Source organism: Simochromis diagramma, unplaced genomic scaffold (genome assembly GCF_900408965.1).
Source record: "Simochromis diagramma unplaced genomic scaffold, fSimDia1.1 OVJJ01000205.1, whole genome shotgun sequence".
NCBI classification, from domain to species: Eukaryota; Metazoa; Chordata; class Actinopteri; order Cichliformes; family Cichlidae; genus Simochromis; species Simochromis diagramma.
This window is the reverse complement of record NW_024386782.1, coordinates 16,693,136-16,719,269: the sequence shown is the minus strand read 5'-3', so window position 1 is coordinate 16,719,269 and position 26,134 is coordinate 16,693,136. Positions and strand designations below refer to the sequence as shown.

General features: G+C 42.3%; 3 protein-coding genes across 10 annotated transcripts; 1 reads left to right on the top strand and 2 right to left on the bottom strand.

Moving 5' to 3' along the window:
- Nucleotides 1-153: 153 nt before the first annotated feature.
- Nucleotides 154-11,839, bottom strand: gpbp1l1 (GC-rich promoter binding protein 1-like 1). Of its 6 annotated transcripts, none has more exons than XM_040022352.1 (12): nucleotides 11,716-11,839; nucleotides 8,243-9,561; nucleotides 7,750-7,870; nucleotides 5,483-5,612; nucleotides 3,013-3,341; nucleotides 2,728-2,803; nucleotides 2,426-2,622; nucleotides 2,108-2,251; nucleotides 1,732-1,887; nucleotides 1,099-1,223; nucleotides 909-1,011; nucleotides 154-817 (listed from the first exon to the last, which is right to left on the bottom strand). In XM_040022352.1, exons 3-12 carry the CDS (start codon nucleotides 7,813-7,815, stop codon nucleotides 647-649), a joined length of 1,497 nt encoding a protein of 498 aa, XP_039878286.1. In that variant the 5' UTR covers nucleotides 7,816-7,870; nucleotides 8,243-9,561; nucleotides 11,716-11,839; the 3' UTR covers nucleotides 154-646. The 6 variants fall into 6 exon arrangements, with proteins under 6 accessions (XP_039878286.1, XP_039878284.1, XP_039878290.1 ...); XM_040022350.1 differs by having other exon boundaries at nucleotides 11,622-11,734; XM_040022356.1 differs by having other exon boundaries at nucleotides 7,756-7,870; nucleotides 11,622-11,734.
- A 223-nt stretch (nucleotides 11,840-12,062) lies between these two features.
- Nucleotides 12,063-14,335, top strand: LOC120727814 (transmembrane protein 69-like). 2 transcript variants are annotated; one of them, XM_040022347.1, is made up of 2 exons: nucleotides 12,063-12,356; nucleotides 12,540-14,335. In XM_040022347.1, exons 1-2 carry the CDS (start codon nucleotides 12,348-12,350, stop codon nucleotides 13,236-13,238), a joined length of 708 nt encoding a protein of 235 aa, XP_039878281.1. In that variant the 5' UTR covers nucleotides 12,063-12,347; the 3' UTR covers nucleotides 13,239-14,335. The 2 variants fall into 2 exon arrangements, with proteins under 2 accessions (XP_039878281.1, XP_039878280.1); XM_040022346.1 differs by having other exon boundaries at nucleotides 12,063-12,424.
- Nucleotides 14,336-14,544: 209 nt separating this feature from the next.
- Nucleotides 14,545-19,757, bottom strand: LOC120727813 (intracisternal A particle-promoted polypeptide). Of its 2 annotated transcripts, XM_040022344.1 has the most exons (11): nucleotides 19,637-19,711; nucleotides 19,473-19,579; nucleotides 18,853-19,266; nucleotides 17,925-18,136; nucleotides 17,549-17,768; nucleotides 17,266-17,421; nucleotides 16,980-17,147; nucleotides 16,742-16,879; nucleotides 16,125-16,247; nucleotides 15,733-15,953; nucleotides 14,545-15,651 (listed from the first exon to the last, which is right to left on the bottom strand). In XM_040022344.1, the coding sequence occupies exons 3-11, from the start codon at nucleotides 19,193-19,195 to the stop codon at nucleotides 15,427-15,429; spliced, it is 1,806 nt and encodes a 601-aa protein (XP_039878278.1). In that variant the 5' UTR covers nucleotides 19,196-19,266; nucleotides 19,473-19,579; nucleotides 19,637-19,711; the 3' UTR covers nucleotides 14,545-15,426. The 2 variants fall into 2 exon arrangements, with proteins under 2 accessions (XP_039878278.1, XP_039878277.1); XM_040022343.1 differs by lacking the exon at nucleotides 19,473-19,579 and having other exon boundaries at nucleotides 19,637-19,757.
- Between the last annotated feature and the right edge of the window lie 6,377 nt (nucleotides 19,758-26,134).

Here is a 26,134-nt window from a genome sequence, read left to right as displayed (position 1 = left end):
TTACTGATGTTGCCGGGCTGATCTACAGCTGTTATTCTGCTACTCTGTCCTTCAAGAAACAACAATCGTCCTGCAGGAAATACTGGCATCATTTGGACTCCATCTACAAATAGTCACATGATGTGTGGACTTAAAAACACCACAGTAGCCAGATTCATATTGAAACATATCAGCTTGTCAGGAACCAATTTTTATTAATATCATTAATAATGTGTCATCAGCATCATCAATGAAATGAGTTAGTCTGTTTAAAGCAGAATCAAGTGTGCATTCATTGCCCTTCTTTTCTTGATGAACACTTCAGTTCCACAAAGCGAGGAAGAAAAAGGAAGGGGAGGAGACGGAGGGTTTGTGGGTGTGTGTGTGGAAAATCGGTCAAAAGAGGGCAGGGACTGCAGTGAAGGAGGAAACGCAGGGAAAACGACGTCTGGCAGAGCAGGAATCTCCCCCTTCACTGGGATATGATTGGTTTTTCCCTTGTGCAAGAACAACAAAAACAAAATCAAAAAAGAAAGATCTTCAGAATGGTGCTCTAAAAAACAAAGATGACAGAGGAAAAGGGGAATTGCTTGCTGGGATGTGGTGTTGGCTGTTGTCGTGTTGTTGGTATTTTTTCTTCTTCTTCTTTTTGTTCCATAAAGCCACGTTAGGATTTGATGCAGTCGTCGTCATCAGAGGTCTGGCTGCTGCTACTGGTTTCGGACTCGGAGCCCTCCTCGACGTGTGCCTCCGCCACACTCCTCCAGGGGGTGAAGTGGAGGGTCACACCCCGTGTCCTCGGGAGAACCCCATTCCTTTGAATGCCGTTCCTCTTCAGCTGGTCAAAACACAATCACGTCGTTTAATGTGTGAGACAGACTGAGTTGAGCTAGACGTAAGCAGAGTCAGCGTTTCCTCTGAGAGCTCACCTGTTCAGTTTTAGTCTGGAACTCTCTCAGCTCGTCCTCTGTCAGAGGCAGGAAGTTGTCATCATTTTCTGGGTACTCCTGCCAGCCCATGGCCTTCAGCAACCTAGATAAGCATAGTAATTTTCTGCTTAGCTGTCTGTGTGTTTTGGCCTGTGTGTATATATATATAAGGCTGTTAGCAGTGTCCTACCTGTGCTCTGCCTCCAGGGAGCTGGACAGGTGTTCGGTGTCTGAGTCACTCAGAGAGTAAGACAGACCATTCTCATGACAGCCTTCCTCGCTGTAGGCTTTGGGCTCTGGGGTGCTGCTTTCACCCTGCAAGAATTATTTTCAAGTTTAGCCCCAGCTGTCCTTTGTGTGCTGACAAAAAGCTCTTATCCAGGACCATAACATTACATTTCACACATGACTTCTACGTGCAGAGAATGCAGAGGCCATGATCGTGTTCCACATTCAGCAGCACATTCTCTTAAAGTGTATCTATTATGCTAGTCTCTAGCTCTACATTTTGATTGAGGTTTTAAATGATCTACAGTTAGGACCTGTGCAGGTCCCCTTCCCTAATAATCCCTTCATGTGATTGGCTGCCCATTGCCTGGCTTCTATAAACAACCCACGAGCTGTGAGGCACACTTCCTCGTATAAGGAACCATGACCATATACGGAATTTCATGCAGCTTGACACAAGCACAGAAGAGACGTAAGAAGAAGAAGCAGTGTGATGAATTTTGCTCTGGCCCTGTATTTAGCTTAATGGGTCCCTTTTAATACTTTGGGGGGGGGGGGGGGGGGGGGGGGACTAAATATCCAAACTGCTGCCTACCTCTCCTGATGTTCCTGGGCTGCTGCTTGTTGTCAGCTCTCCAGTGCCCTCGTCCTTCAGAGTTCTCAGGAACTCGCTCTTACGGTCTGGACCGCGACGCATCAACTTCAGCCGTGACGGAGCAATATCTATGGGAGGAGTCGTGCTTGAAGGGTGCTGCAGGTGTGAGCCGCAAATAGTCACGAAGTGACAGAAAAGGAGAAATAAAAGTTACTATTATTCTTTTTGTTACCCGAGACATCAGTGCAAGAGATCTAAACTATCTGTTCAACTGATTTCAAAGCATGGCAACAATGACACATCTGTAGTAATGGCAAAGCAAGACCTTCACAAAATTGCTTGCTTTTCATTGGGGTTGCTTCATCCTTCTTCTCACCTCTTTTGTAGTATTGTGCTGTGGTGCACTGACTGGGGTGCTGGGTTTGGCTGCAGAGACGGGGCTGGTGAAGACTGAATCTCGGCCTGGCATGTGAAGACCAGACTTTGTGATCTCTCTACCACTGGATTTCCACTGGGTGCTCTGGAAAAGAGGACATGAGAGTGTTTAAAAACTCTTTTACTGCAGGCTACCATGCACGCTGGCCAGTGCACCGGTGTTATCTCTATTATGCACATTTGCTTGATAAGCAATTCTTCTCTCGGAAATTGAATCAAGCAAGCCGTTAATTAACTCAAAACATCTCGACAGTCATACTTTGGTAGGGGCCACAGCCGGCTTTGGGACCAGGTTCTTGTAGACGCTGGAGCCTGTGATGGGAGCTTTGCTGCCGTTGGTTGGCAGGGCACCAGCAGTGGCAAACCCTGCAGAGAAGGCTGTGCTGGGATCCTCCTTGGAAATTTTTTTGATAACCAGCATTTTGGACACCATCTGTTTGCCACTTGGTGGATTTTCTGGAACATAATCAAGACAATCAAATTAAATCTTAGAGATGATGGTGCAAGGGAAAAAATCTTGTCTTTTTGAGCACAGAAATTGAGTCAGGGCGAAAAGCTTACCCCATACTCCAGCGTGGGGAGCGACTGCTCGTGTCTGAGCCCCAGGCTTTCCAGTTGTTTCAGGGTTGAGCGAAGGCTAAAAATACAAATAAACAGGTGCCTACATTAAATATGTAATCGTTCAAATTTTGTAATTACAAGTTATGTTTAAAGGCAATAATCTGAGGCATAACACTCATAAATCCTCTTCTGCTTCTATTACAAGGCAAATATTGAAAAGGAGAAAATGGTTCCAGTAGTTATCCCACTGTAATGTAACAGGAAAAACGGAGGTCAACTACTCACAAAGTCCTCCTCCACAAACTTCAGCTTGTCGTCCTTGCTGTCCTTGCGTTCCTCGTTGGGGAATTTGTCCGGGTACGAGGTGCCCTTGCGGGGATGGAAGTTACCATTGCGCTGCCGGTGCCCCCCCTGCCTGTCCCTGTCGCCTCCTCCCCGTTTGGGGTGGCGTCCCTGGTGGTGGTGGCTGTCCTGGGAACCCCGCGGAGCTCCATGCCAGCTGGGCGTTTCCTTCCAACATGAGGCCCCTGCCAGCCCACCGTGCCCTCCTTTAGCCACCCCCGAGTCCACTGAGTCATGTCTCAGAAGCAGAGAGGGCTGCTGCCATCCATCACCTCCAGAGAGAGACACATACAGTGGAAATAATGACTGTCTGACAAGCAATACCAATGAAATGTGACTTTTGACAGCAAGGGTTTCCTCACAACCTTCACAAATAACATCTGAATGCCTTGAATCTTTAACAGTATTTCTCTGTGACAGTAATAACCTCTGATGACTCACACTGTGTGCATGTATTTGGTATAAGCAGAGAATGGAGGCACGGCAAAGAAGAAACGCAGAAACTTTTTCCTGGGTGAAGAAATGATTCACCCAGGAAAACAACATCACAGAAAACTGAGATGAAACAGCTGAATAGGAATGTGAGACTCCACACCATCACTGAGATTCACAGAGAAGGTGAACCATCATTATAAAACTGACATCACACCACATTTATTCTTAGTTCACACAAACGACTGGATGACAGCAGTAAGAGGGGACTGTACAAAAACAGATTTGCAGGGTGGAGGACACCAAATAACAGCCATATTCTACAGAGAAAGCAGAGAGGTGTGTGCGAAGGACGATACGGCACCAGCACCACCCATTTACAGCACTGTTATGACACCACTGCCTTCAACACTATAATCCAAGCACATCATATCATTATCCAAGATGGAGACCCAAACTGGATGCTCTTACATCAGAAGTTTATTTCCTGCTTAGATCTTCAGCTACACAAAATGCAAGACTCCAACTCTAGATCTTAAAAACTGGAACAAAAGAATCTAATTCATCTTACTTTGAGTCTCCATAAAACCCTAACTGTCGATCACTGAGAACAGAAAACAAGTAGTCAACGTCACTATCTTTATAATCCCACCTTAGCAGTTTTGAATACAAAACCCCCCCAAAAAACAATGTAGGTGGCAGCTGACTTAAATCTAAGGATGATTTTAAAGCCTTGACAGACACCTCCACTCCTCCTACGTGGGTGTGTCAGCTTAAGAAGTCTGATTAGACTTCTTCTGCAGGCTGTGCTGACAGGTACAAAGTGCACTTGACTGATATCTCCCCCATTTCCTTATTGGTTGTCTTATACTGTCCTACTCACTCTTCGTTCACAGCTAGCCGATTTTTTTTTTCTTAAGGGAATGTCCAACATGGCTTCATTCAGCTTTCACCTGACTAGATGTCTAAATCAGAGGGATTCAACCAAGACCCAATTCACCTAAAACTGTCAGACAACAGAAGTCATTACTGCTCATTAGATCATTGTTTTCATTTAATGACTGACCAGTTAAAAACCCCCCAATGATAAACAGCCTAGCCAAGTTTTCCACATTCATAGAATTCCTTCAGTCTACTATTGTTATGTTGTAAATTAATATTTACAGATCACAACAGAAAGGCACAAAACTTTCAAATCTAGAATATTTGTAACTAAAAATAAATCATACATAATTGTCCAGATCTAAAAAATAATTTAAATTTCCACCCATTTTCACTCAGGAATAAAAAAAAAAAATGCCTTTTTTGTAGAATTTGAGTCATGGCTTTACTGCAAACACTTGGCCACTGGGCAAGATTATACCTTTTAATGAGCCAGTACTGGCCCCCAGGCTTAATGTTTGACACTCCTGAGATTAACATGTACTGTAACTTATTAACAAAAAACTACAACAGTAACACAATGTGTAAAGACCCAGAGGTTGTGTTTTAGCTACAGCTACACAAGATTGTAAGTGAGCTGTTTATACAGTGTGGCAATGCATTTAATTGGAACAGTGTGATATCTGAAAAAGGTATGACTATGTCATGCATTTTTCTCTCTTCAAAGCCATTCCTGAAAGAAAATACATCATATCTGTACAGTACAATATCCTGTTGTTATACTGTTCATTTTTTAAGCGTTTGTATTGTATAACAAACTGCAGAGGACCAGATCAGCCTGGAATCTGATGTGTGCAGAAATGGGAGAAGCATACGTCCCAGTACATTTGCATAAAGTCAGAGGGAAAGCAGAGGAGGAACACAGCAGAGAGTACTCAGGTTAAAATGTGCTGCATGATATGAAAGGCTTTAAACCACCTCTCTGCAACCTTTTTATTCTTACTGAGAAGTTTAAATACAAAAATGAATAGTAGGCTCCATTCACACTTCCCCTCATGCAGTAAAGCCCCCAGATAATAACAACAGGTTGAACTGTTACCTGTCGGAGGACGCAGGGAGCCATTGTTGAAAAAACCATCAGAAGAGTTGTGGCGGCGGCGGCTCACAGCAGTTCTGGCATCTTTGTGGGGTGGGAGATCACCTTGTTTCTCAAGGTTGGCAGCAGGGGACTGGAGGAGGAAAGAGAAAGAGAACAGTGTTAATCAAAGCTAACACGTAACAATGCCCAGAGAAAGTGGACAATAACGTAACAGGCCACTGCATAACTGGAACTGAAATTAGAGAATTTTTCACTACATTTTCCTACTTTATTTTTGTCCTGGCGAAGAGACTTAGATTAGCTTAATTCCCATCTGTACTTTTTTTTTCTCTCTCCTTCTCCCTCTAACTATGAGTCAATCTATTCTTGAGGAGCGAAAGTGGAGAAAAAAAAAAGGAAGACAAAAATGAAACTACATAGAATCGTATAAAGCTTTGTCATAAGAAATGTGCAAATGAGAAAACCTAAAAAAATCCAAGCAAACACTGCACACCCAGCTCTTGGTGGTAAATCCTGAAGGTTTAATAATACTGACTAAAAGCACTCCTCTTGATATGAATCATATCCTAGTCATCGGCTGAGGTTCAAAGATCAAATCAGATTGTGTTCTTCAAGCTTCATGGAGGACTTCTCAACTCAGACACACACAAAAAGAAGCTAAGAAAATGTAGCTTCAGCCTGTCTGGCGTATGCTGGCTAATCCCTTGACATAAATGACACCGAGGTGAAGTTGTGTGCAAGGTGGATAATAACTGTCTAGTATCTCGATTTCACAGAGACCAATGAGCTTGGCAACTGATTACACTAAGCTCCAATAAACCGCTCACACATGTAAACTACATGCTGAAGATGCTGCTTGGTTTTTAGACTTGGGAATTAACCAGCTTATAAATGTTATTCAGTCAGCATTGTTTTCTTGTTGGCCACCACCTACTGCCGAATGGATAACATCACTTGGTTCAACAGTCAGTATTCATATCTCAGACCACCTCTTTAATTCAATGGTTTTGCATGTCCATGACGCTGATACTGTTATCACTGTTACTGCCCTGATACAGGAAAATATTAATTGCGTAGAAGAGGCTCTTAATTGTGCTGTGAAGACACCGAGAGACCACATCACATATTACGTAATGTGAGATATGACACGGGCTACTTCTATTTACACATCTAACATAACTGTTAGACAGCTGACTAGGCATCAATGTTGACCTGAAAAGGGATTTAAAGTGGCCTTATATGCCAGCCAGCAAAATTCAGGGGTAAAAATTTAATCAGCCTACAAAAAAAAGAAAAAAGAAATGACAGGCTGAAGAATAGAGTGGTAACAAAACACATTTGGTCATCACAAATTTCACTCAAGCAGCATGTGTTGCTATTCTGAAGACCTAGAACCAGTCCCTCCAGGAATCTGACTCCTCACCAGGACATTAAACATCAAACATGGCAAAAGTTTAAAATAAAATGAGATCAGTGAATGTAGGAGCAACACCTGTGAATCAAGAACATAGGTTTCGGAGTTTTCTATTAACTCTTTACTGACTGACTCTGGATTGATGTCAATGACAGCAGTCACCCCTGGTGGTCATAATGGTTTTATCATTTCCACATCCACAGGTATGCAAAAGTCCTACTGGCTTTGAGTGAACTTATTTTTATCATCAGACAGTGAGTGTGAGGCTCGGCACAGACATCCACTGCTACACTACGCTACAATGCACCAACTGCACATGCACCTTTCGGGCAGACTTCGAGAGGACTGCCTGAATCTTCAACAGAGCAGAGTCCCCGTTTAATACAGTCATCTTAGGGCCACAGCTCTGGCTATGATCACTGAAGCCCCAAAAACCTATTGTTCTGAACTCAGGTGTGCAAGAGACAGCCAATCAGGAAGAAAAAAAAAAAGAAGAGTTGGATTAAAGACAGATTAAAGTTGGATTAAAGACAACATGCTGAAGAAAATTTCTATACATATATAGAGGGAAATGTTAGGATAATAGGTCCTCTTTAAAACCTAATGTGGTACCTTTAGTGGTTACTTGAAATTGAAAAGGTTTTGATGATCCTCTACTGAACTATGTTCTGACTACACTTTCTGTCCCTAAGCACATTTCATTGCAGAGTGCACACACATGCACTCTCATACTCAGGTGCACAAACACTGTTAAAGGTGTTTGAGCATCAGTGAGAGATACACTTGGAATCTCCGTCTCTCTCTTTCTTTTCTGTTGTGAGCGCATAAAGTACAAACACACACCGATACGTACACCTACCTTGGCAGGCTGGGGTGTGGAGAAGTTAAGCCAGGCAGGGACAAAGTCATGCTGCGCCATTTAGGTCCAGTGTTTCCGGTCAGTGGATCGAGGCATCAAACCTCATGGCCAGGATCTACCAAAAGATTTTTTTTTAAATTCAGTGTGCAACTGAAAGCACAGAAACACGACTCTCTGATGTAGAATTAAATCCCATTTCTCTTTTTGTGCATGTCATCCCTTTCATGTGTTTTGTCTAGCATCAGTTATCTTAAGTTAACTGCTTAAAGTTTTTCCACAAGACAAGCCAAGGAGTGTTATTCTCAGCTGAAAACATGGATGTAAACATCTTGTGCAGAATAATATAGATATTATATTAAATATATAAGTGCTTGGCATGTTTTAATTCAAATAAATAATTAATTCAAATAAAACAAACACACTATACTAGTTAACATCACGCTCATGCATGTTTGTCCTCATCGGCTGGGTGAAACTTTGACATTACCCCAGAGTCTGTGGCTCTGAAGTCCTCTGCCTCCTCTCTCGGTCCGGCTGGGCTCGGTTCCTCCTCAGGCCTGTTGGCACTGATCAGAGTGTGTGCACTGACAGATGGGAGGCAGCACACCAACAACCTCCTCTCCACCTCCGCCAGGACAGCGCAGCCCCTTTCCCCAGAGGCAGATCCCTTCGTCCAGGGTGAAGCACTTGGAGAGATGTCAAAAAACTGCAGGAACGATCTGGAATGGCAATCCAGAGAACTGGCCAAACAGGAAGCAGTTTTTGAAGTCCAAAGATAGGAGTCTATGCAGAACAGATTTTCTGTCTTGAACCAGAATCCAGTCAGTTCTAATGCCGGTCTTGTGCAATGAATTCAACTGATTCAAGTCCAGGCAACTTTTTTTCTTCTTTTTTCTCCAGATAGATTGAATCCCTCAATTTATTTGAACCATTTGCTCATAATCTCATGGTAAGACTTAAAACCTGATTAGACTTGATGCTGATTGGCAAAACAAATTGATTGACTAGTGATTTGTCCCAAATGGGAGGAAGAGCCAGGTTATTATTAATATAAAGAAACAGTCTGTGAAAGTCGTCTGCACTGAAGCATGGACAACGGTTTTTGAAGCAGTTCCACTTTGACACCAGGTGCGTGGAGAGAGACAGGTGTTGTCCTGCCACACTGTGTGCCAGTATGTTTTTTGTGTTGACTCGCCTTTTACCGAATCATTTTAAGACCTACTCAAACACATTCAGAAAAGAAAAATTAATTGAGAGACAGTCTTTTATTGGCAATGGAGGTCACTGCAAACCACTGCTCACCTCATTAAAGTGGTGAAAAGACTGTCTTCGTTTGGAGAAAATAACTCTCAAAGGTTCAAAGTCACATGACAATGAAGCCAGTGAAGCCCTACGTTACATTGCCGACATAATAAGTTCTCGTTAGTGAAACGGTGAAGATGTTGAATGGTACATCATAATGCTGTTTCTAGCATTATATATTTTACTCCCATCAAATTATTTCAGGTTTTGACTGTAGCAGGAACAGTGTGGACCTCTGGTTTCATAGATATGCAAAATCAAAATTCGAAAGTTGAGATGGCTTTAGCAACAGCCAAACATGTCCAAAAAGAAATCCTCAAGTGATCAACTACTCTTTTTTCCTCAGGAGAAAAAAGTGAAAGTTGAAAAGCCGCAAGCATCCAAAAAATTGTCAAGTAGGTCTTTCCTTTCCTTTTTGAAAGTGCTTTTCCCCCCTCACACAGGAAGTTTCAGTGCAGATTGCAGATTTTCTTGCTTTATGGTTCACGGGTATTTGCACAGGACCTGCAATAAATTTTAAAAGAAAGAAAAAAAGAGGTTTGCCTTAAAGCTCTGGGGGTCAAAAACACACAAAATACTTAAGAGTTACTTGCCAAATTAACTACACCTTTCACAAAGTGGACCTAGCATGCTTTTCATTGCTACAATAACAGATGTTCATATTAAACTTGGCAAACATTTCAAATAATGAGATCAGGCTGATCTTGCTTTCATAGACGGGTTTTATCCCATAACAAGGCCATCTCAGGCACACAGCCACACAGTTCTTCTGGCTGTCAGGACAAAAGCCTCATCCATCTGCTGTTCAAACCCTTTGTTTGCAAGGTGAAGAAAATCAGAGATACGCCGGTTTAAAGGAAGGTGATATTAAAAGGGAGAGCAGTTTCACACAAAGGATGACCCGAGGGTTTCACTGAGGCTCAGTGTAAGTCATACAAGTTTTATTTTGATTGTGAATCATGCAAAGCATCTTTGGAAGAGTCCAGGAATAAAAAGTATGGATGTGGAAACAAACATAATAGGTCCAAATTACCTAACAATACAGATTGATATAAGAACCCAGCAGTACATAAAACTTTCTGAACTTTTGTTCAGCTTGTGTTCAAACTGTTTTTTTAAACGGTGCACTGTAGAAGTTAATTATTTCAGATGCTAAAATTTTAACTGTAAAACTGGGGTGATCAAATCATTAGAAAACACAGAGCAATAGGTCAATAATGCTGCAAAGTACTACGCCCAAAATAACTATAAGATTATTAATTCAGGAGCCTTAGAAGAAAAACAAACTTTCCAGACAGAGTAGCTAAACGTAAACGATATTGTATGTCTAGAGCTGCATTACTGCAAACAGCTTCAGTTTGTGTCAGCCATTATCACACTATGAAAAACATTCCGCCCTCACTGATAAACTCCCAAATAACTTCCAATTCAAGAGAAATCAGCTCCAGAAAAAAGGACGCTTCTGACACTCAAAGACGTCTTCAGAGATGCAAGAGAGGAGAAAAAAAAAATCAATCAGGACTCTGTGATCTCAGATCCCTTTCAGGCTGAAAGCTGGCTCTTTTAAAAACAGTGTCGGGTTTTTTTTAAGTGAAATATTTATACCAGTATAAAAATAACATGCACGCTATCTTCCTGTGCGCAGACTGCTGCGAATATTAATGGGCCCAATAGTGTCTGTAAATACGGCACGAAACTGAGGTGACAATCCCAAACACCCTGTTCATACATGCACGAAGGCATGGCTCAAAACCCAAACAACAAACAAAACCCCCACAATATATATGCACCCTTGTTTCACTGATTCGGGCTTGATAGCGTGCACCCACTAAACTATTACGTAACAGTTCAACATCAATGAATTTACCACAGGCACGAGGTACAATGTGCAGCACACACACTTCCTTCACTGTGAAACAACACTCCAATGAATGGCGGCGGCAAAAACACTTCTACCTTTGGAAAACACCCTGCATAACGCCTAAATGCGCTCAACTCACATGTACACAAACACACAAACAGCAGACCCACCTTAACACAGCATACACACACTTCAACTAAATGACTAGCTGAATGTTATGAAGTTAAAAGTTCATCGAAATAATTTTAAGACGCTAAGCGGCCAACAAGTACCACACACAACAGCGCTGTCAGATCTGTCCTAACTCCACTGCTAGCTGACTCTGCCGAGATAACTCAGGTTAACGTTAGCATAGGAATTGTTAGCTAATAGCTAGCGCTATCTAGCCTGTTGGGAAGCCCGAGAAAATTGGTTGGTATTTGAAAGGAATTAGCAAGGCTAGAGGGCTTAGTCCAGTAAACACGGATTTAATACGCCTACGGTAACTAGAACTGACTATTTAAGCAGTTGTCACGGACATACAATAGAGGTAAACAGACCTTGCTTCGTTGGAACAACACAGTTTCAAAATGGCTACCTTAGCAGCGGCAGCACACATTCATTAGCTTGCTAAGTGCTAGCGAGCTAACTTACAGTCTTTCCTACGATACCTTCCAATAAACAGGATAGTCGTAGATATATGTTGATTCAAATATAGATTCACTCTGCAGAGACCAGTGACACTGCACTTTTTTGCAAATATAAACTGCTTTAATCGCAGGACTATCGATGTTTGTTTGGGTTTTCGGTGATCTTACCACTGGCGCTGGCACAGGGGGATTCGAACAGCCTCAACTGTGCTCCATTCACGATCTGTCGTGATTATGCAACTCACTGGGAGTCTAACGAGTTTTTCATCTCAGCAGGCTAAACAGTGTGGCTTCGATGTAATTGTTATAAACTCCAATAAATAAAATATACAAATGTCTAAAGATGCAACATTATGTTTCTTTGTTATTTTTCTAAATATTCAAAGAAAACGGCGATAATAGTAAACAATGTGGGATTTTGCAACCTTGAACGCAACATAATACCTCCCCGCCAAGGACAGCCAATCCAGTCGATATCAGAGTCAGTCTGGTTCCGCTAAAAAAATATTAAGAGACAGGCATTTAATCGAGCGCCGATAGCCTGACGGCAAGCAAACGACCTCTACTTTAGCATATGAAATATGAACTTTCTCACAATTTGTTATATGTTTTTGTGTTTTCGGTGGCCACTGAAAACCGTTCTATGACTAACATTTATATGATAACGTTTAGGTAACTATAAATCCTGTGGTTTATAGGTTGTTACATTAGCACAGCCTTGTATTACATCAGGTTGAGGTTAATGCTAGCTGCACCAACGTTAGCTCAGGGTGTATCTCGTCACTGAAACTTCAGATTGCATGTGCTGTGTAAGTGTGATTCTTTTTCCACGCTGAATATGATTAGCTTCGTCTCTGGAAGACGTATTTTGTCTGGGGTAAGAATAGTAAAAGTTTTCATTTGATAAATATATCATGCCTACTAACGAATGCAATAATTCTCTAGGTGCCAGCAGAATATTAATGATGTTCTGTGATTGTGCATGGTTTCAGGTTCCAGTATGGAGATGTCTTCAGCAAATAAACAGATTACCAAACTACAGCACAAAAACTGTGCTGCTTCACACTCGAGCCTCCTCTGTCTTTATGTCATTCAGACCATCTACCACCAGCAGACTGTTGAACATCAAACCTGTGAGCTGGCACACATCACATCTCTGCCACGAGGATTCCAGAGGCAAATCAGAGAGAAGTGACAGCAAAGAGGGTTTCAGTTTAAGAGCCCTCGCCAAGGCTCCCAAACCAGCTCTGTACCTGGGATTTTCTGGTCTCATCCCCTTTATCTCTGCCCCTTTTCTCATGGCTGCCACACAATCTTTCCACCCTGAAGTGGCATATGCTCAAGTGGTGTACGGAGCTTCTATAGTGTCGTTCCTGGGAGGTGCCCGTTGGGGGTTTGCCATCCCAGCTGGTAGTCCCGCACAGCCAGACTGGATGAATTTGGGTAACAGTGTGGTGCCGTCGCTTCTGGCCTGGCTGGCGTTGCTCTGCAGGGACAACATAGCTGAAGGAGCTCTAGTTGTTGTAATGGGACTGGGCCTGTCACTGCATTACGACCTGACTCTTCTGCCTGGCTACCCTGCGTGGTTCAAAGCCATGCGAACTGTTCTCACTCTGGTTGCCACCTTTTCTCTGGTGGCCACGTTGGTGCTTAAAAAGCTCTGTCCAGAGAAGAAGTTCATAGAGACTTAGAAGTGATTTTAAGAGGATAGTTTGTCTCTTTAACTGCATGAACATAAGAATGGAAAACATCAGGTGAACATCTGCAGACAGTCGTTGTGGTGCTACAGTTGAATGAGCCAATTTTGCTCTTATGTAAATAATATATAATAATTTGAAAATAAATAGCAGTTGTTTCCTGGGTTGCAAAATATCTGGTGAAATTCCCATCTCATGAGGAGTGAGTTAAATACCTAAATATAGCAAAGAACAAACAATGGGCTTAAGAATTCCTTTAACACATGCAGAATCATGCTCTTTGCTGCGCTAAACACAGGGGGAAAAATACTCTTCTGGAACGTGTTTAAACAGATTATTTAAACATCTCTTTTTTTTATGGGAAAAGTTGAAATAATAAAAATCGAGCTTCAGGTTGCTTTTAGTCAAAACAGCTGTAGAAATTCATGTGCTTTTGTTTATATAGGAGTTCTAACCTGCTGCCTCGGCTGTGTTAAACATTAATTATTTATCGGATTGTTGTTAATTTTAGCTGCTTCTCACCGGTCAGTCACATAAAGGTGTTCATTCTTCTTGCATTTAAAAACTTTAAGGTCACCAGCTACTTTATTAGGTACACCTGTTCTTTAATATAGATATATAATTAGCCAATCACATGGCAGGAATTAATTTAGGCCCGTGAAGTTCAAACTGAGAATCAGAATGGGGAAGAAAGGTGAACGTAGCATGGTTGTTAGTGCCAGACGGACTGATATGAGTAACTGCCAAGGTATCGAGATTTGTGTCTCTGAACGCACAGCATGTCAAACATTGAAGCAGATAAGTTACAAGAGAAGAAGACCACACCGAGTGGCACTCCTGTCAGCTGAAAACAGGAAACTGAAGTTCACATTTAGGTAGAAATGGCTGTCCATTAAACAGACACACTGGAGTTTTTATAGCAGAGTTGGAAGTAAGTGATCCCACATTTACAGTCTCAGTGTTTTGTAAACATCGGCTCCAAATAGATGCACCACAATCCCAGTGAGGCGTCCAGTGTAATTACAGCAAGTGTGACTGCTGTAGTTCGCTTGTTTGCACAATACAGAAGACAACTTTCCTGCTTCAAACAGCTTTACATCCGTGCAACGAATCTAATAATACTAACATGATCGTTCACAAATGAACCCAACACACCTACGTACCATCACCTAGGATATCGGGGAGTAATGTCCTCCTGCATGCTGGTGTTTGCACAGAACTATCAGAGGGGATTATTACATTTTAACTACACTGAAAAAGAAAGGAATAAGGTTAAAATGAAATAAAGCATACACATAACTGTTTTGCGATGTTTATTAAGTCTGAAAAGCAGCATTATCAGTGTGGTGTAGTATTGTGTTTTTGCAAAGGTTTAACTGTGCATGATAGAAAGAAGCTGTGCTGTGGCACCGCTTCGGTCAGCTTGAAAACAAGAGGAAATGTGATGCTGTACCATAAAGATGCTGAACATATTTCTAAGCGATAGGCTGCACACCTCAACATCAGATAGTACAAATCTGAAATGATAAAGCAGTCTTTACTTGCTCGGAATGAAGTGTAAACAGCGATGGAGAGGCACTAGTAGAAACATATGTACATAAATAATCCAGTGGAATGAAAAAAAGAGCGCTCTGGCATGCTGTTCGAGTCCACAGAAATTTTTAAACGTAATGCAGCCATAGGTTTTATGTGGTTCTACTGTCAACTAGGCTCAAGGGATCGGAGTGGTAATGCACCGCCCTCCAAAAATTCTTTAAAAGAAACTAAACAGTGCTTCATCACCCGCCAGCAGTTTTCTTAGTGCCCCACGGGACTTTCAAAAAACCCTCTGTGGTTCATCAAAAATAGAACTTCTATAAAAAATAATCGTCATCACCAAGATAGCTGTGCCTTCAAATATATTGTTCTAACGTTGTGACTGAATTGAAAATAAGGACACAGGAGAGTCATGTAACAGTAAAAAGAACATTTTGGCAGATTTCAGTACTAAATGTGCTTTCATGTTCATATTCATTGATTAATTTAAAAAACAAAAAGGAGACATCCATGTATAAATACTATGACAACATATGAAAGGCTGTTTAAACCAAAACACACTTTTCTGTATGTCTCTTAAGGTGCAGCTTTTCTCCAGTTTATGCTGTGTTTGGTGAATGATTCAGGTGCAGGACATTCCCGTCTGTCAGAGCACAGCCAGCCCGCCGTCGCAGCGGCTGGTGATCATGTTGCCGACCTCGGTCCAGGTGTCCAGGTGAGGGTCATAGATCTCCACGGAATCCACCGTCACGGGTGCAGAGAAGTCTCTGGTGGTTGCTCTTCCTCCAACCGCATACAGCAGCCCGTTTACTGCCGACACCGATACACCTGCGCGTGCCGTAGACATCGCAGCGACCTCCACCCATTTCTCCTGCGGACAGACGTTTGCAGACGTGAGGAGAACGTTGGAGCGTCTGTTAAAATTTGTAAACAGATTATTTTGGCTCTTTACCTCCTCTGGGCAGTACTTCTCTACTGTCTCCAAAGCACCCAGAGCCTCGTTCCAGCCGCCCACAGCATATATGCAGTTATTGAGACATGCGACGCCCACGTAGGCCCGTCGAGTGGCCATGACGGGCAGGGCGCTCCATCGACGCGAGATGGGATCATACACCTCTGCTGAGCGCAGCTCCATCCCTTCGTCGCTGATCCCTCCGATCACGTAAATGAAGCCTAGGTAAAAACCATTGCGTTTAGAGCTGACCCCCAGAACTGAGGGTTCAGATGGTGACGTGCAAAGAGAAATGCGTTCTTTCTTCTGCATGACAAATCTGATTAAAGCTTTTACGCCTGATTATACAGATGTGTTTATTTTGTTTAAATGTATTAAAGGGACGGACACACCTTGGAACTCACAACAGCCAAAGTAATAGCGGGGAACAGCCATGCTGCCAATGACCTCCCACTTGTTCTCCTCCGGGTCATATCGCTCCATGGTTTTTCCGATTTCAGAGCCAATCCAACCACCTGCAGAAGAACAGGAAAAACACGACTTAAAGTTTGTGCAGAAGAAAGTGTCACCACTTGTCGGTCATCTCACCACTTATTTGGGCAAATATTTTTGAAGCATTATTTAAATAAAATACATTTTTTGCATTCTACTGAGATTTACAAATCACTGCATGTTGTTTATATTTATATTTTACGCAGCATCCCGGATTGTAAGAAAGCCTTTTCTCACTCTGCATTTGCAGACTGCCACATCTCTCTATTATGTTTGTGAGTGAAATTAAATCAGGCACATTTTCTCCTAAATACTCCCATGATGCCCGTTATGATTTAATTACACTTACTAAGCTATTTTATTGTCCCTTCACAATGTGGTATTGCACAACCTCAACTTCTGCAGCAAGAACTCGTGCATTTAAATTTTCACTTTCAGTGTTTTCTATTGTCTTCTAAGTTCTTAGAATTTCTTTAAACCACTAGGTGGTGTGTTCTAGTTCTAGTGTGACCCTTACCGAGTGCATACAGAGCTCCGTGGCAGGGGCAGACACCGACTCCACAGCGAGGGAAAGTCAGAGACGCCACGGCGGCCCACTGTTTCGTAACTGGGTCGTATCTCTCTGTGCAGTCAAAAATCATCGAGTCTTTTTCCCCTAGTAAGGAAAAGAAAAGACCATTTGTTGTCAGATTTCTACTCATTAAAGTTAATTCTCTATTTAAAGCAGAGCAAACTCCCAGCTCTCTCTCCCTCACCTCCCACCACATAGATCATGCCTTCCAGGACTGCGACTCCTAGCCCGCTGCGGGCCTGATGCAGTGACGACACGGTGGTCCAGTACTGGTTGAAGGTGTCAAAGCGTTCCACGCAGCTTAGCGCCCGGCTGTCACTCCAACGGCCGCCCTGCAGCCGAGTGTAGCCTCCTGACATGAGACGAGAAGAAAAGCTCCACCATCAGATCTGCTGCATTGCAAGACTAATTTAAATCTTGGGACCCTTTACTCCACCCCACTTAGACGTAACACAGCAAAGATACTAAACCTATGGCATAGAGGTATTTCCTGGCTTTTCTTCTGGGTCTCATCTTGGCTGGCTGTAGCTGACTGTACATCTTATTTTCTTTGGGGGACTTTGTGACTTCAGTGTATTCCCTCAGCAGAGTCTGCAGTGCCACCCGCAGGCTGAAGTCGGTAATACCTAAAAATGTAAGAAAAAATGAGGCTTTGATTCTCAGGAGTTACTTCAAAATTTCAAACAATGTATTAAACACACGACATTGAAAGTATAAAATGCAACAGGAGGAAGAATGTCACAAGTTTCCTACCTTCTATGTACTTGAACAGCCTCTGTGGGGAAAGCAGAGGGAAGCGGACTGGTTCCAACACCTCTACCACATGTTTTTTCCTCTTTGCCACATCTTGGAGAACCCACTCCATGGCTGCCGTAAAAACCTGGTACTCATCCTCGATCCTCAGCTCCTCACTTTTTAAAAGTCTCACCAGCTGCTCTTTTGACAGGCCCCTGAACTCATCAGTGACACACACCTAGAGGGGAAGCGGTCGAGAGGGTCGATTTGTGAACGTTCGACGTGGAAACTACAGAAAGAGTTTAAGTAACATAAATGTTGTTGCTGATGGAAATTAATGATACTGTTTCATTTTAACAGAAAATAAAACACAGACTTGGTCTTTTGTGTGTACCTCTAGGAAGTGAACATGGATGTAGTTCTCAGTAAACTCCAGCATGTCCATGCAGGCGATCTGCTCCAGGAACTGAAAGATGCCCACACAGTTGGATGGGTCCATGTGACCCTTAAGAAACTCCCCACAGATGGACACCACCTCATTCAGCTGCAGCATGTCGGCTGCCACCATCAGTTCCTGAACATTCTCCACAGTGACGCCGATCACTCCTAAACAGAAAGAGAGCACATTTCCAACTAGGAAAAAAGAGACTGAGCAAATAAGTGCTTACATTTACATATCACTGTAAAAAATTAGTTAGAGCCCTGACAGATGGGTAAAAGCAGAAGGAAGGTAAAAAAGACATAGAAAACCAAACTGGAAGCCAAATTTAAATGAAATTTAAAATGTAATATAATAAAAGAGCAAAAACTGACATTAAAAAGATAAAAAAACCCAAAAGGACCTGTTGGCAGAAATACAATCACCTTTACATTTAATCCATGGCTTTGTACAGATATCTGTAGATCTAACGCTGCAAACTTTCTTGCAAAGGATCAACATTTCTGCTTTGTAACTCAGGGTCATACCCATATGTGTGCTTTACATGTGATCGGTAAAGTCTGTCAATGGACAGAAATCAGGATTGTTATGATGCAGTGTGAAGCCTAGCTGCTGGATTCTGAATCAGCTGCTGAAGAGAGATTGATGTTGGAAAGGAGGCAGGTGTGTTAGTCAGGACCAGAGAGAAGATACACACGAATGAGATTTTCCTAGTCTCCAAACGCACTCCCAAATATCTGCTAACAGCCTTAATTAGTTAATTTGCATTTAACAGGTAACACTGCTGTCTTGAAGGGAAAGCATATCTGAGAGATTGGGAATGCTACAAAACAACACAAATATTCAAGAAGTTCAAGACGGGGATATCAGGGCTGATGCAGACCTGTGTATATGAACTCCAGTAAGATTTCAAAGACATCAGTGTCCACTCCAAGGATCTGCACTTCCTCTTTGTCTGCCTCCCTCATCCCACCAGCGAACAAGGCAGAGAAGTAGGGGCTGCTGGCAGCAAGCACTAGCCGGTGCACCTTGAAGACACGGCCGCCGACTTTAAGCCCCACGTCACAGAAGTCGGAGCGGAGGCGCATCTTGTTCATCTGGGCCAGGATGAGTCTGGCGTAGCGATCTGAAGCCAGCACAGCTTGCTCTAAACCCTGGGTTGCCATGGCAGCTGCACCAGGATTACGGCAGCATCCACTGGACGTCGACACAGAGATGGAGGACATGGCAGCGAAGGTACCTCTGCTTTACCATGGAGGCCAGTATCCTCAATCCTTCTCTCCTGTGAGGCTCGGGCCTGAAAAGCACAGCACACAAAACCAAAACACAGAGGCTCAGTGCATTGTTGTGTAACCAGCAACTTCTGATTTATCGGCTACCGATGAAAGACAAATAAGAGTAAACCTCCCCTTCTTTGTTGTTCCACAGGAAAACATAACGAAGCATTAAAAATAATAGTCGCCACTCATCCCACTGCTGTTATATGATCTGTAACACACACACCTGCCGGGCATGTTAGCCGTCTGGCAGCTCGCTAGGGTGCTTGTCAGTGATCATAGTCTGCACGACAGTACCAATACTCGACCAGTCCCTTTCCAGACGGAGAATTACTGACGGAAGTACAAAAAAAAAATGCAGCGTTTATCTTGCATTTACTGGCAACTCACCCTTAAGTTTGCTGATGAGGATGCAGGCAACTTCCGTCAGCCTGCAGGCTGTCAATACGTTTTTCCTGGACCGACTGCATTGGTCTGAATCTCCAGACGTAACTAATTGATCCACGAGAGGGGAAAAAATTAATTTCTTTTAATTTGCACCACCGATACCGACAAGTTTTTATCTTTGAGTCAATTTAAATTACACAAATATTTTTCTCTGTTATTTTTGTCTAATTATAATAATTAATTTAAACGTTATTACCAGTTTGCCCCAAATTCAGGTCAGGTTTGTATTAGCACTCACCGCCAGGTGGCAGTGTTGGCTTTGAAGGAGCGGCATGTCCTTGACAATAGGCCATAGCAACCTAACGTAAATTATCACAATATTCCTACATATTTGTCCCCCGGTACAGTGTTATTTTTTTAGGCTTTAAGCTCTTTCGTTTGAGCCCACTGTCAGACTCACTGGGCTGCCCAGTTTACTTTATCTTGGGATCAGATTAGTTTAAGTATTATGTTGGAAAACTGTTAGTACATACACTCTGGGACTCTGGGCCCTTTAACCGTGTCTGCTGAAAAAAAGTGAATCTGAACTACAGTTAAAAAAGAGAAAAAAAACTGTAACGATCGCTGGGCTTACACACCTGAAATACAAGTCTCCTAACACCCATCACTCAACTAGTATTTCCAGCTCTTTCAACACCCTGTGATGCACAAGAGAGTATGTTGTGGCTGCAGCCAATTAAAAAGTCTAAAGTGCCAGCCTAGCCAGCTTTTGAGATCCACCCTCGGCTTGCTGGAACTCCCTCCCGTTGCCCTGCGCTGTTAAATTTCCAGTAGGTCAGGGTTCCCTATAGGGCCTCCACAGTAACCATTACCTTAGCTCAACAACTAGCTTATTAGACACAACTTAAACTGGCTCTGAGTAAACCAATAAGACAAAGCTAAAACCTGAAACTGAAGAAGCTTAGAAAGCAAACAGCTCCATGTAACTTTAATTCTCTCCTCAAGTCTCTTTATTGTGCTATGACCTTTAAAAGTTCTTTGTCCGGTGTTGAAATACTGAATTGTCATTAAAGGTCATTTTCCTTGCCCGATTATTATTATTGTTATTTTTCTTTTACTGTGTAACATATTTATCCCAGTCAAATACTGATCATATAGTGTTCCATTTATCAGATAGGGCTCTTTGTCATCCTTCAGTGAGCTCTTTCTCCCTCTGTCACTTTCCACTTGGTGTGTTAGTCACATTATTTCATTTTTAGCAGTCGTGAGGTGATCTGTGCTACTTTGCAATTCAAGAGCCTCATTAGCGTTTCATTGACGTGTGACAGCAGCCTCCAACACAGATGGTACATGTTACATACATGCTCCCTGCACACTCAACATGCCCATCAGACATTCATAGAAAATCCAGGCTGAAGTTTAGACTCTTATATAAAATAATAATCATGAAAATGAATTGTGTGTGTGTGTGTGTGTGTGTGTGTGTGTGTGTGTGTGACAGAGGTGTATTTGTCACATGAAAGTGTGCCTTTTGTTCTCCATCCTGCTGCCTGGGGAGGTGTCTCTTGTAAAACAGGTTTTAAGGTTTAAGGTGAGGTACTAAAATGAACTTGAATATGATGACATACTTCCTCTGGTTGAAAACTCTTACAGTGTGTGAAAATGCTCTTCTTTTTAAGTCCCTCTTTTTTCCCCCTCCAGAGTTTTTTGCTTGTCATCATTGTTTTCTCTGGTCATCCTGTCTCTCCGCTGCGGTGACTGTACCCAGAATTTCCCCATGTCGTGGGAGACAAAGTAAATAGTGCGAGGGTCATCCTATGGAAAGTGCTCACCATAATTGCCATTCCACTTTAAGTGCAGTGTGTCTGACTTTTTTTCCCCCATCGGGGGCTCTATCCTTTTTTTTTTCTTTTACCAAGAAAGAAAAACATTATGAAATGAAACTGACAGATTAAAGCTGCATATAGGAGTAAAGGGCTTCAGATTAAAAGCTTACCCGATAACACAAAACAAGGGATTTCCCTATGATGATGGGAGTATCTGTGTGATATTCGTCTAACTTGTAGCAGATTAATAGTGAACTTTCCTTCTTGCTGCAGTCTTTGTGTGTAACTCCTTCGTTCCTTTACCACCACCATCATCATCATCAGCCTTATGTTTTCAGACCAAGCAGTGTCTGTCAGTCTTGTGCCACTTTAGTTTTCTGGCCACGTGCCTTGCTGCTGCTTCTTGTTTTCTTCTTTTTTAATCTATTTGAGAGCTGAAGTACCACAATGAGATCCAGCTTTAGAAACGATGGGATGCTTCATTTAATAGGTGATTCCCCCACCCCCACCTTCCCTTAAGAAATAGCACAACATAATATTGCATGAAGTAGGAGGAAGGAAAATCACCCCAACTGTCGCTGAGGGCGTCCTGCTCTACCTGTTTTAAAACTGGAGGGATCGCCCATCCCTGGTCTAAGGCGGTATCTGAAAATCTGATTTGGCTATGGTTCTGGATCTTGATGGTTTGTCAACAAACAGCATTGTGTCTGATTGTGTCTCATCCCTGTGTCTGAGCTGGATCAGTGTCCCCTCCTGTTTCAGTGCGATCCGAGTCTCTTTGTTCAAATCAAAGCTACCAGAGGTCACTCAGTTATAGCAAAATATATGCCAATAATAACTCGTTATTTTAGATCAACTTGTATCCAGGACTAATGCTATTTCCAACTGAGCACATCCAATCATTAAAGTTTGATTTCAGTTTCTAAAAGTCAACTTCAAATACAGGTTAACTTATACAATAACTGCATCTTTTTCCAAACTGATTAGGTTAGTGTGATTTTTGTTTACATTTTGCTTGAGGACACATACCAGTAGCCCACAGCAAGAAATCTCGACCGTTCTGGGTCACTGGGAGAACATATGGCTTAACAATCTAATCCAGAAATTACTGACCTTAATATTGTGATGAATATGTACAGCACCAAGTATAGCATTGCATACATTTGGATTTGTAACAATATGGGACGTTTTTCTCCTTAGACGGACCGAGACACTGGAGGAAAAAGTACTGAAAGAGGGGGAAAACAAAAAAGGGGACAAACTCACAACATCATTTTCACTCAGAAACTTTGATGTGCATCATTGACCATAATTCGCCCAGGCTCAAACAATTTTCTTTTCCATGACTTCAACAGCTCAGTGGGGGTCGGGAATCCAACCTGTTAACTTTCTTCCTGAGATATATGTGTGTGTACAGACACATACACAGCATAGTGACATCTAAGCTGTTATTTGTGGCGGTATCAAAGGAAATGTGTCTGCATGGTGTTTAATGGTTCAGTCTGTTGCCTACATGCTTGTTGGCAGGCAACAGGATCTCCTGCCTTCAGCCTATAAGCCAGCTATATTGTGAGCTTGTAAAAAAAACAGAGAGGGGGAAAAAATCCCTCTTATCGATTCTGCTTCCAACATAGCAACTGACTGCTGATTGGCTAACCTGTGGCATGGTCTCGGACTGCCATTGGCTGATCGCGTAGCGTGAAACCGTGGAATCGGACGGAGACAGAGGAGAGGAGCGACGCGATTGGCTGCTGCAAACTGAAAGCGAAAACCTTTTTTTTCTGAAAGCCTGCAAGACAGTTGATGGTGTGTGTGTTTTAGGCGTGACTCCAAAGGTAATTCGTTCTGCTACCCCCCCTCTACTCCAGTCGGGACTTATTTAAATTGAGAACTAGTAAGCGAGTTGTAGCACTGAGGTGTGCTGACAAGAAAAAAAAGTGGAGGGAGAGGGCCTCTGAGGAAAAATATGTAGGGGGGGCTGGGTTTTTACATACGTTCAACTCTTACAGCTGGAAGCCAGGCGAAAGTAGATGTTAGCAGTGATAGCCAAACTGCTATAAAAGCTTATAGTTTGGGGGTCATAGCCATGTGGCAGTGTACTTTATGTGCAAAGAAAATGTAGAAAAGGCCCAGCTTGACCTTTCAAGCCTTCATTTTAATAACCAGGAGTGAGAGAAATAGGCCCTGCACTTTCTCCGCTCTCCTTCCTGCCCCACATATTTTTCTTCCCACCCTCTCCCTGTCTTTGGGACACTCAAGCAGCCGCCTGAGGGTGACTCATTGGTACACTCTGTCCTATCCAGAGCCCTCGAATAGTAAGACTACGGAAGTGCTTAGCGGCCACTTGGAATATATGTGAATATAGAGAGGCAGCGCTACAAACAAAGACCAGAGCACTGCAAAGCCTAATGTTCGGGTTATGACAAAAGTAAGAAGCGGGGAAAGATGTAAAAGCCCAGTCTTCAGGCTAAATCTTTATTTAGGTAAATGCATCAGCAGATGAGGTGTAGTTTTTATTACCCAGCTCAAGTTATTGGAGCTTAATTAGCTGCTGATGTTAAAGTGTGTCAAGTGTCACTTGAATTTGTGCAATCAATGTATACTAATTCCACAATACAGGATTAATATGATAACATAGATAATACAATCAAATGCATTTATTTAGGCATTTAGAATAGTTTCTCATTTATGTTATGCAATTGTTATTTTATAACATTAGGTAATTCCCACCGTGAATATATTTGTTGAAAGCGCCTTGAGGTGACTGCCGTTATGATTTGGCACTATATAAACAAAAATAAATTGAATTGTTATATTTAGGTAATATTTCGCTTGACCGACCCTGCAAAAGTCAAGTTTTGGAGCTTGATTTCATAATGCTGGATGAAATAACATTAAGATAAAGTCATTTGCAATTACTCAACAATTGTTCTTGGTTGCTAATATGAGTTTGGTGATTTAATCTAACATCAGTTAACCTATCCAAAATCTACCAATTTGTTGGTGAATAATCCACGAATATGTTCTTGTTTTTTAAACAACTTAAATTTTGAAAATGCAATTCAAACTTCTGTGCTGCTATATCTCTATGCCACAGGTATGTTGCTAAATTTCAGGAATGGTTGCAAGGGTCCATGATCTGCAATTGGTGAAAAAAAAAAATCAATTGGAGTGAATGAGACATGATGTGACTCTCTGGTGCTATCTATCTAGCTACGCTGCGTCTGGTGAGTCCTAGCCAGGCTTGCATGCTGCCTGTCCACCCACTCTCCATGCTGACACAGGTAAGAGGTAGTAATCCGTGGCCTGGAACTCTCCCCCAGTACATCCCTGCCCTCTGCACCTCATTAATCCTTACCTAACACAGACCTTCTGTGATGGTTGAAAGAGGCCACCTGTTGCTGTGGTCACACAGGTGGCCAGTGGTGGTGTCATCCAGGGTCAACGTTATCATCATACACCCCAGTGGCAATACATGTTTTTCTGAGGATTTTGCACTGGTGAAATTAGCAAATTCAGTGTAATTGTCAGACAGGGGTGATGCCGACTGTGTGATAAACCTAGAAGGAAAAAAACCCAAGCTGCTCTCAAGTACCAAATGTTAATTTGCTTTTTTTCCTTTACAGAAGGATCAAAAATTTGAAAATGCAAGTGAGAGCCATGCAAAGCATGTTCCTAAAAAATTTTTTTGGAGTGACTCAACGGCAGTCAGGCTGAGTACGGAAGAGCCTGCGCACATCCTGCTATTGTCTTTATCGCTTCCTTTCTCTCCCATCTGTCTGCAGTGTGTCCTCCAGTGCCCTCGCTGTCTCCCACCTCTGCAAACTCAAAGATAAGCTCATTGGACTACCATGGCTTCAGTAAAGACGGTAAACCTAACATAAGTTAGTGTTAAGCATAGTTTTGGTCACTGGAACTTTAACAGCACTTAGAAAAATAACAAAGCTGCCTTCAACCTTTTTGATTAATGTGAATAATAATTTTTAAAGTGTTTCTTGAACAATGTTAGCAACAGACTTTAATTAGTTGACAAAACCATCATCAGTTTATTGTCTTTCAGCAAGGAAAAGGTCAGGATCTCACATTGCTTAGCGTCACCTGAGGAATTTCCTCAGTCCCCCAGTGAAGTTTGATTATTTTAAGAGGCTTAAACAACCTACTTCCATAAAGCAACCTTTAGAAATACACTTTTATTGTGTCTCTGTACAGAGCGTCTATTGTCCTCAAACTCGAAAAATGTGCCAAGTTCAACATGGATTCCTTTCCTCTTAAGCTATGTAGGCTGCATGTCATGGAAAAAAACATTCATAGCTCAAGCAATGCCACAGTTCAAGTAATGGAGGCAGGATACTTCCGGACCTCTGGCAGTTCACACAAACATTGGAGGCCACATCATACCAGCGCCACTAAAGAGTGCATTTTTGTGGCAAATGTCAACCTCTTGCAACAGCAATACCTTCACCACCACCACCGTCATCATACATTGCAACAATAGAAATACTGTTGGATTGCACTTTCATCTTGTGGCATGTTTATAGAAAAAATATATATAGAATACAAAAAGCTTATACTTCTTTGAGTAACAGAATATAACATACAGTACTTCAGATTATGTTTTGATCAGCACATCAGCAGGTGTACATAAACTGCCCTACCCTTGCCCAAATGCAATTAC

Excerpts from the sequence above, each read along its gene's own strand:
- gpbp1l1 (XM_040022352.1), bottom strand. The coding sequence starts at position 7,815 with ATGGCGCAGCATGACTTTGTCCCTGCCTGGCTTAACTTCTCCACACCC. Across the intron at positions 2,623-2,727 it reads TCCCCACGCTGGAGTATGGG|AAAATCCACCAAGTGGCAAA; the intron begins GTAAGCTTTTCG and ends ATTATGTTCCAG. Across the intron at positions 1,224-1,731 it reads GCCCAGGAACATCAGGAGAG|GGTGAAAGCAGCACCCCAGA; the intron begins GTAGGCAGCAGT and ends TAATTCTTGCAG.
- LOC120727814 (XM_040022346.1), top strand. The coding sequence starts at position 12,386 with ATGATTAGCTTCGTCTCTGGAAGACGTATTTTGTCTGGG. Across the intron at positions 12,425-12,539 it reads GAAGACGTATTTTGTCTGGG|GTTCCAGTATGGAGATGTCT; the intron begins GTAAGAATAGTA and ends GCATGGTTTCAG.
- LOC120727813 (XM_040022343.1), bottom strand. The coding sequence starts at position 19,195 with ATGTCCTCCATCTCTGTGTCGACGTCCAGTGGATGCTGCCGTAATCCT. Across the intron at positions 16,248-16,741 it reads CGGAGCTCTGTATGCACTCG|GTGGTTGGATTGGCTCTGAA; the intron begins GTAAGGGTCACA and ends GTTCTTCTGCAG. Across the intron at positions 15,652-15,732 it reads AGAAGTACTGCCCAGAGGAG|GAGAAATGGGTGGAGGTCGC; the intron begins GTAAAGAGCCAA and ends GTCTGTCCGCAG.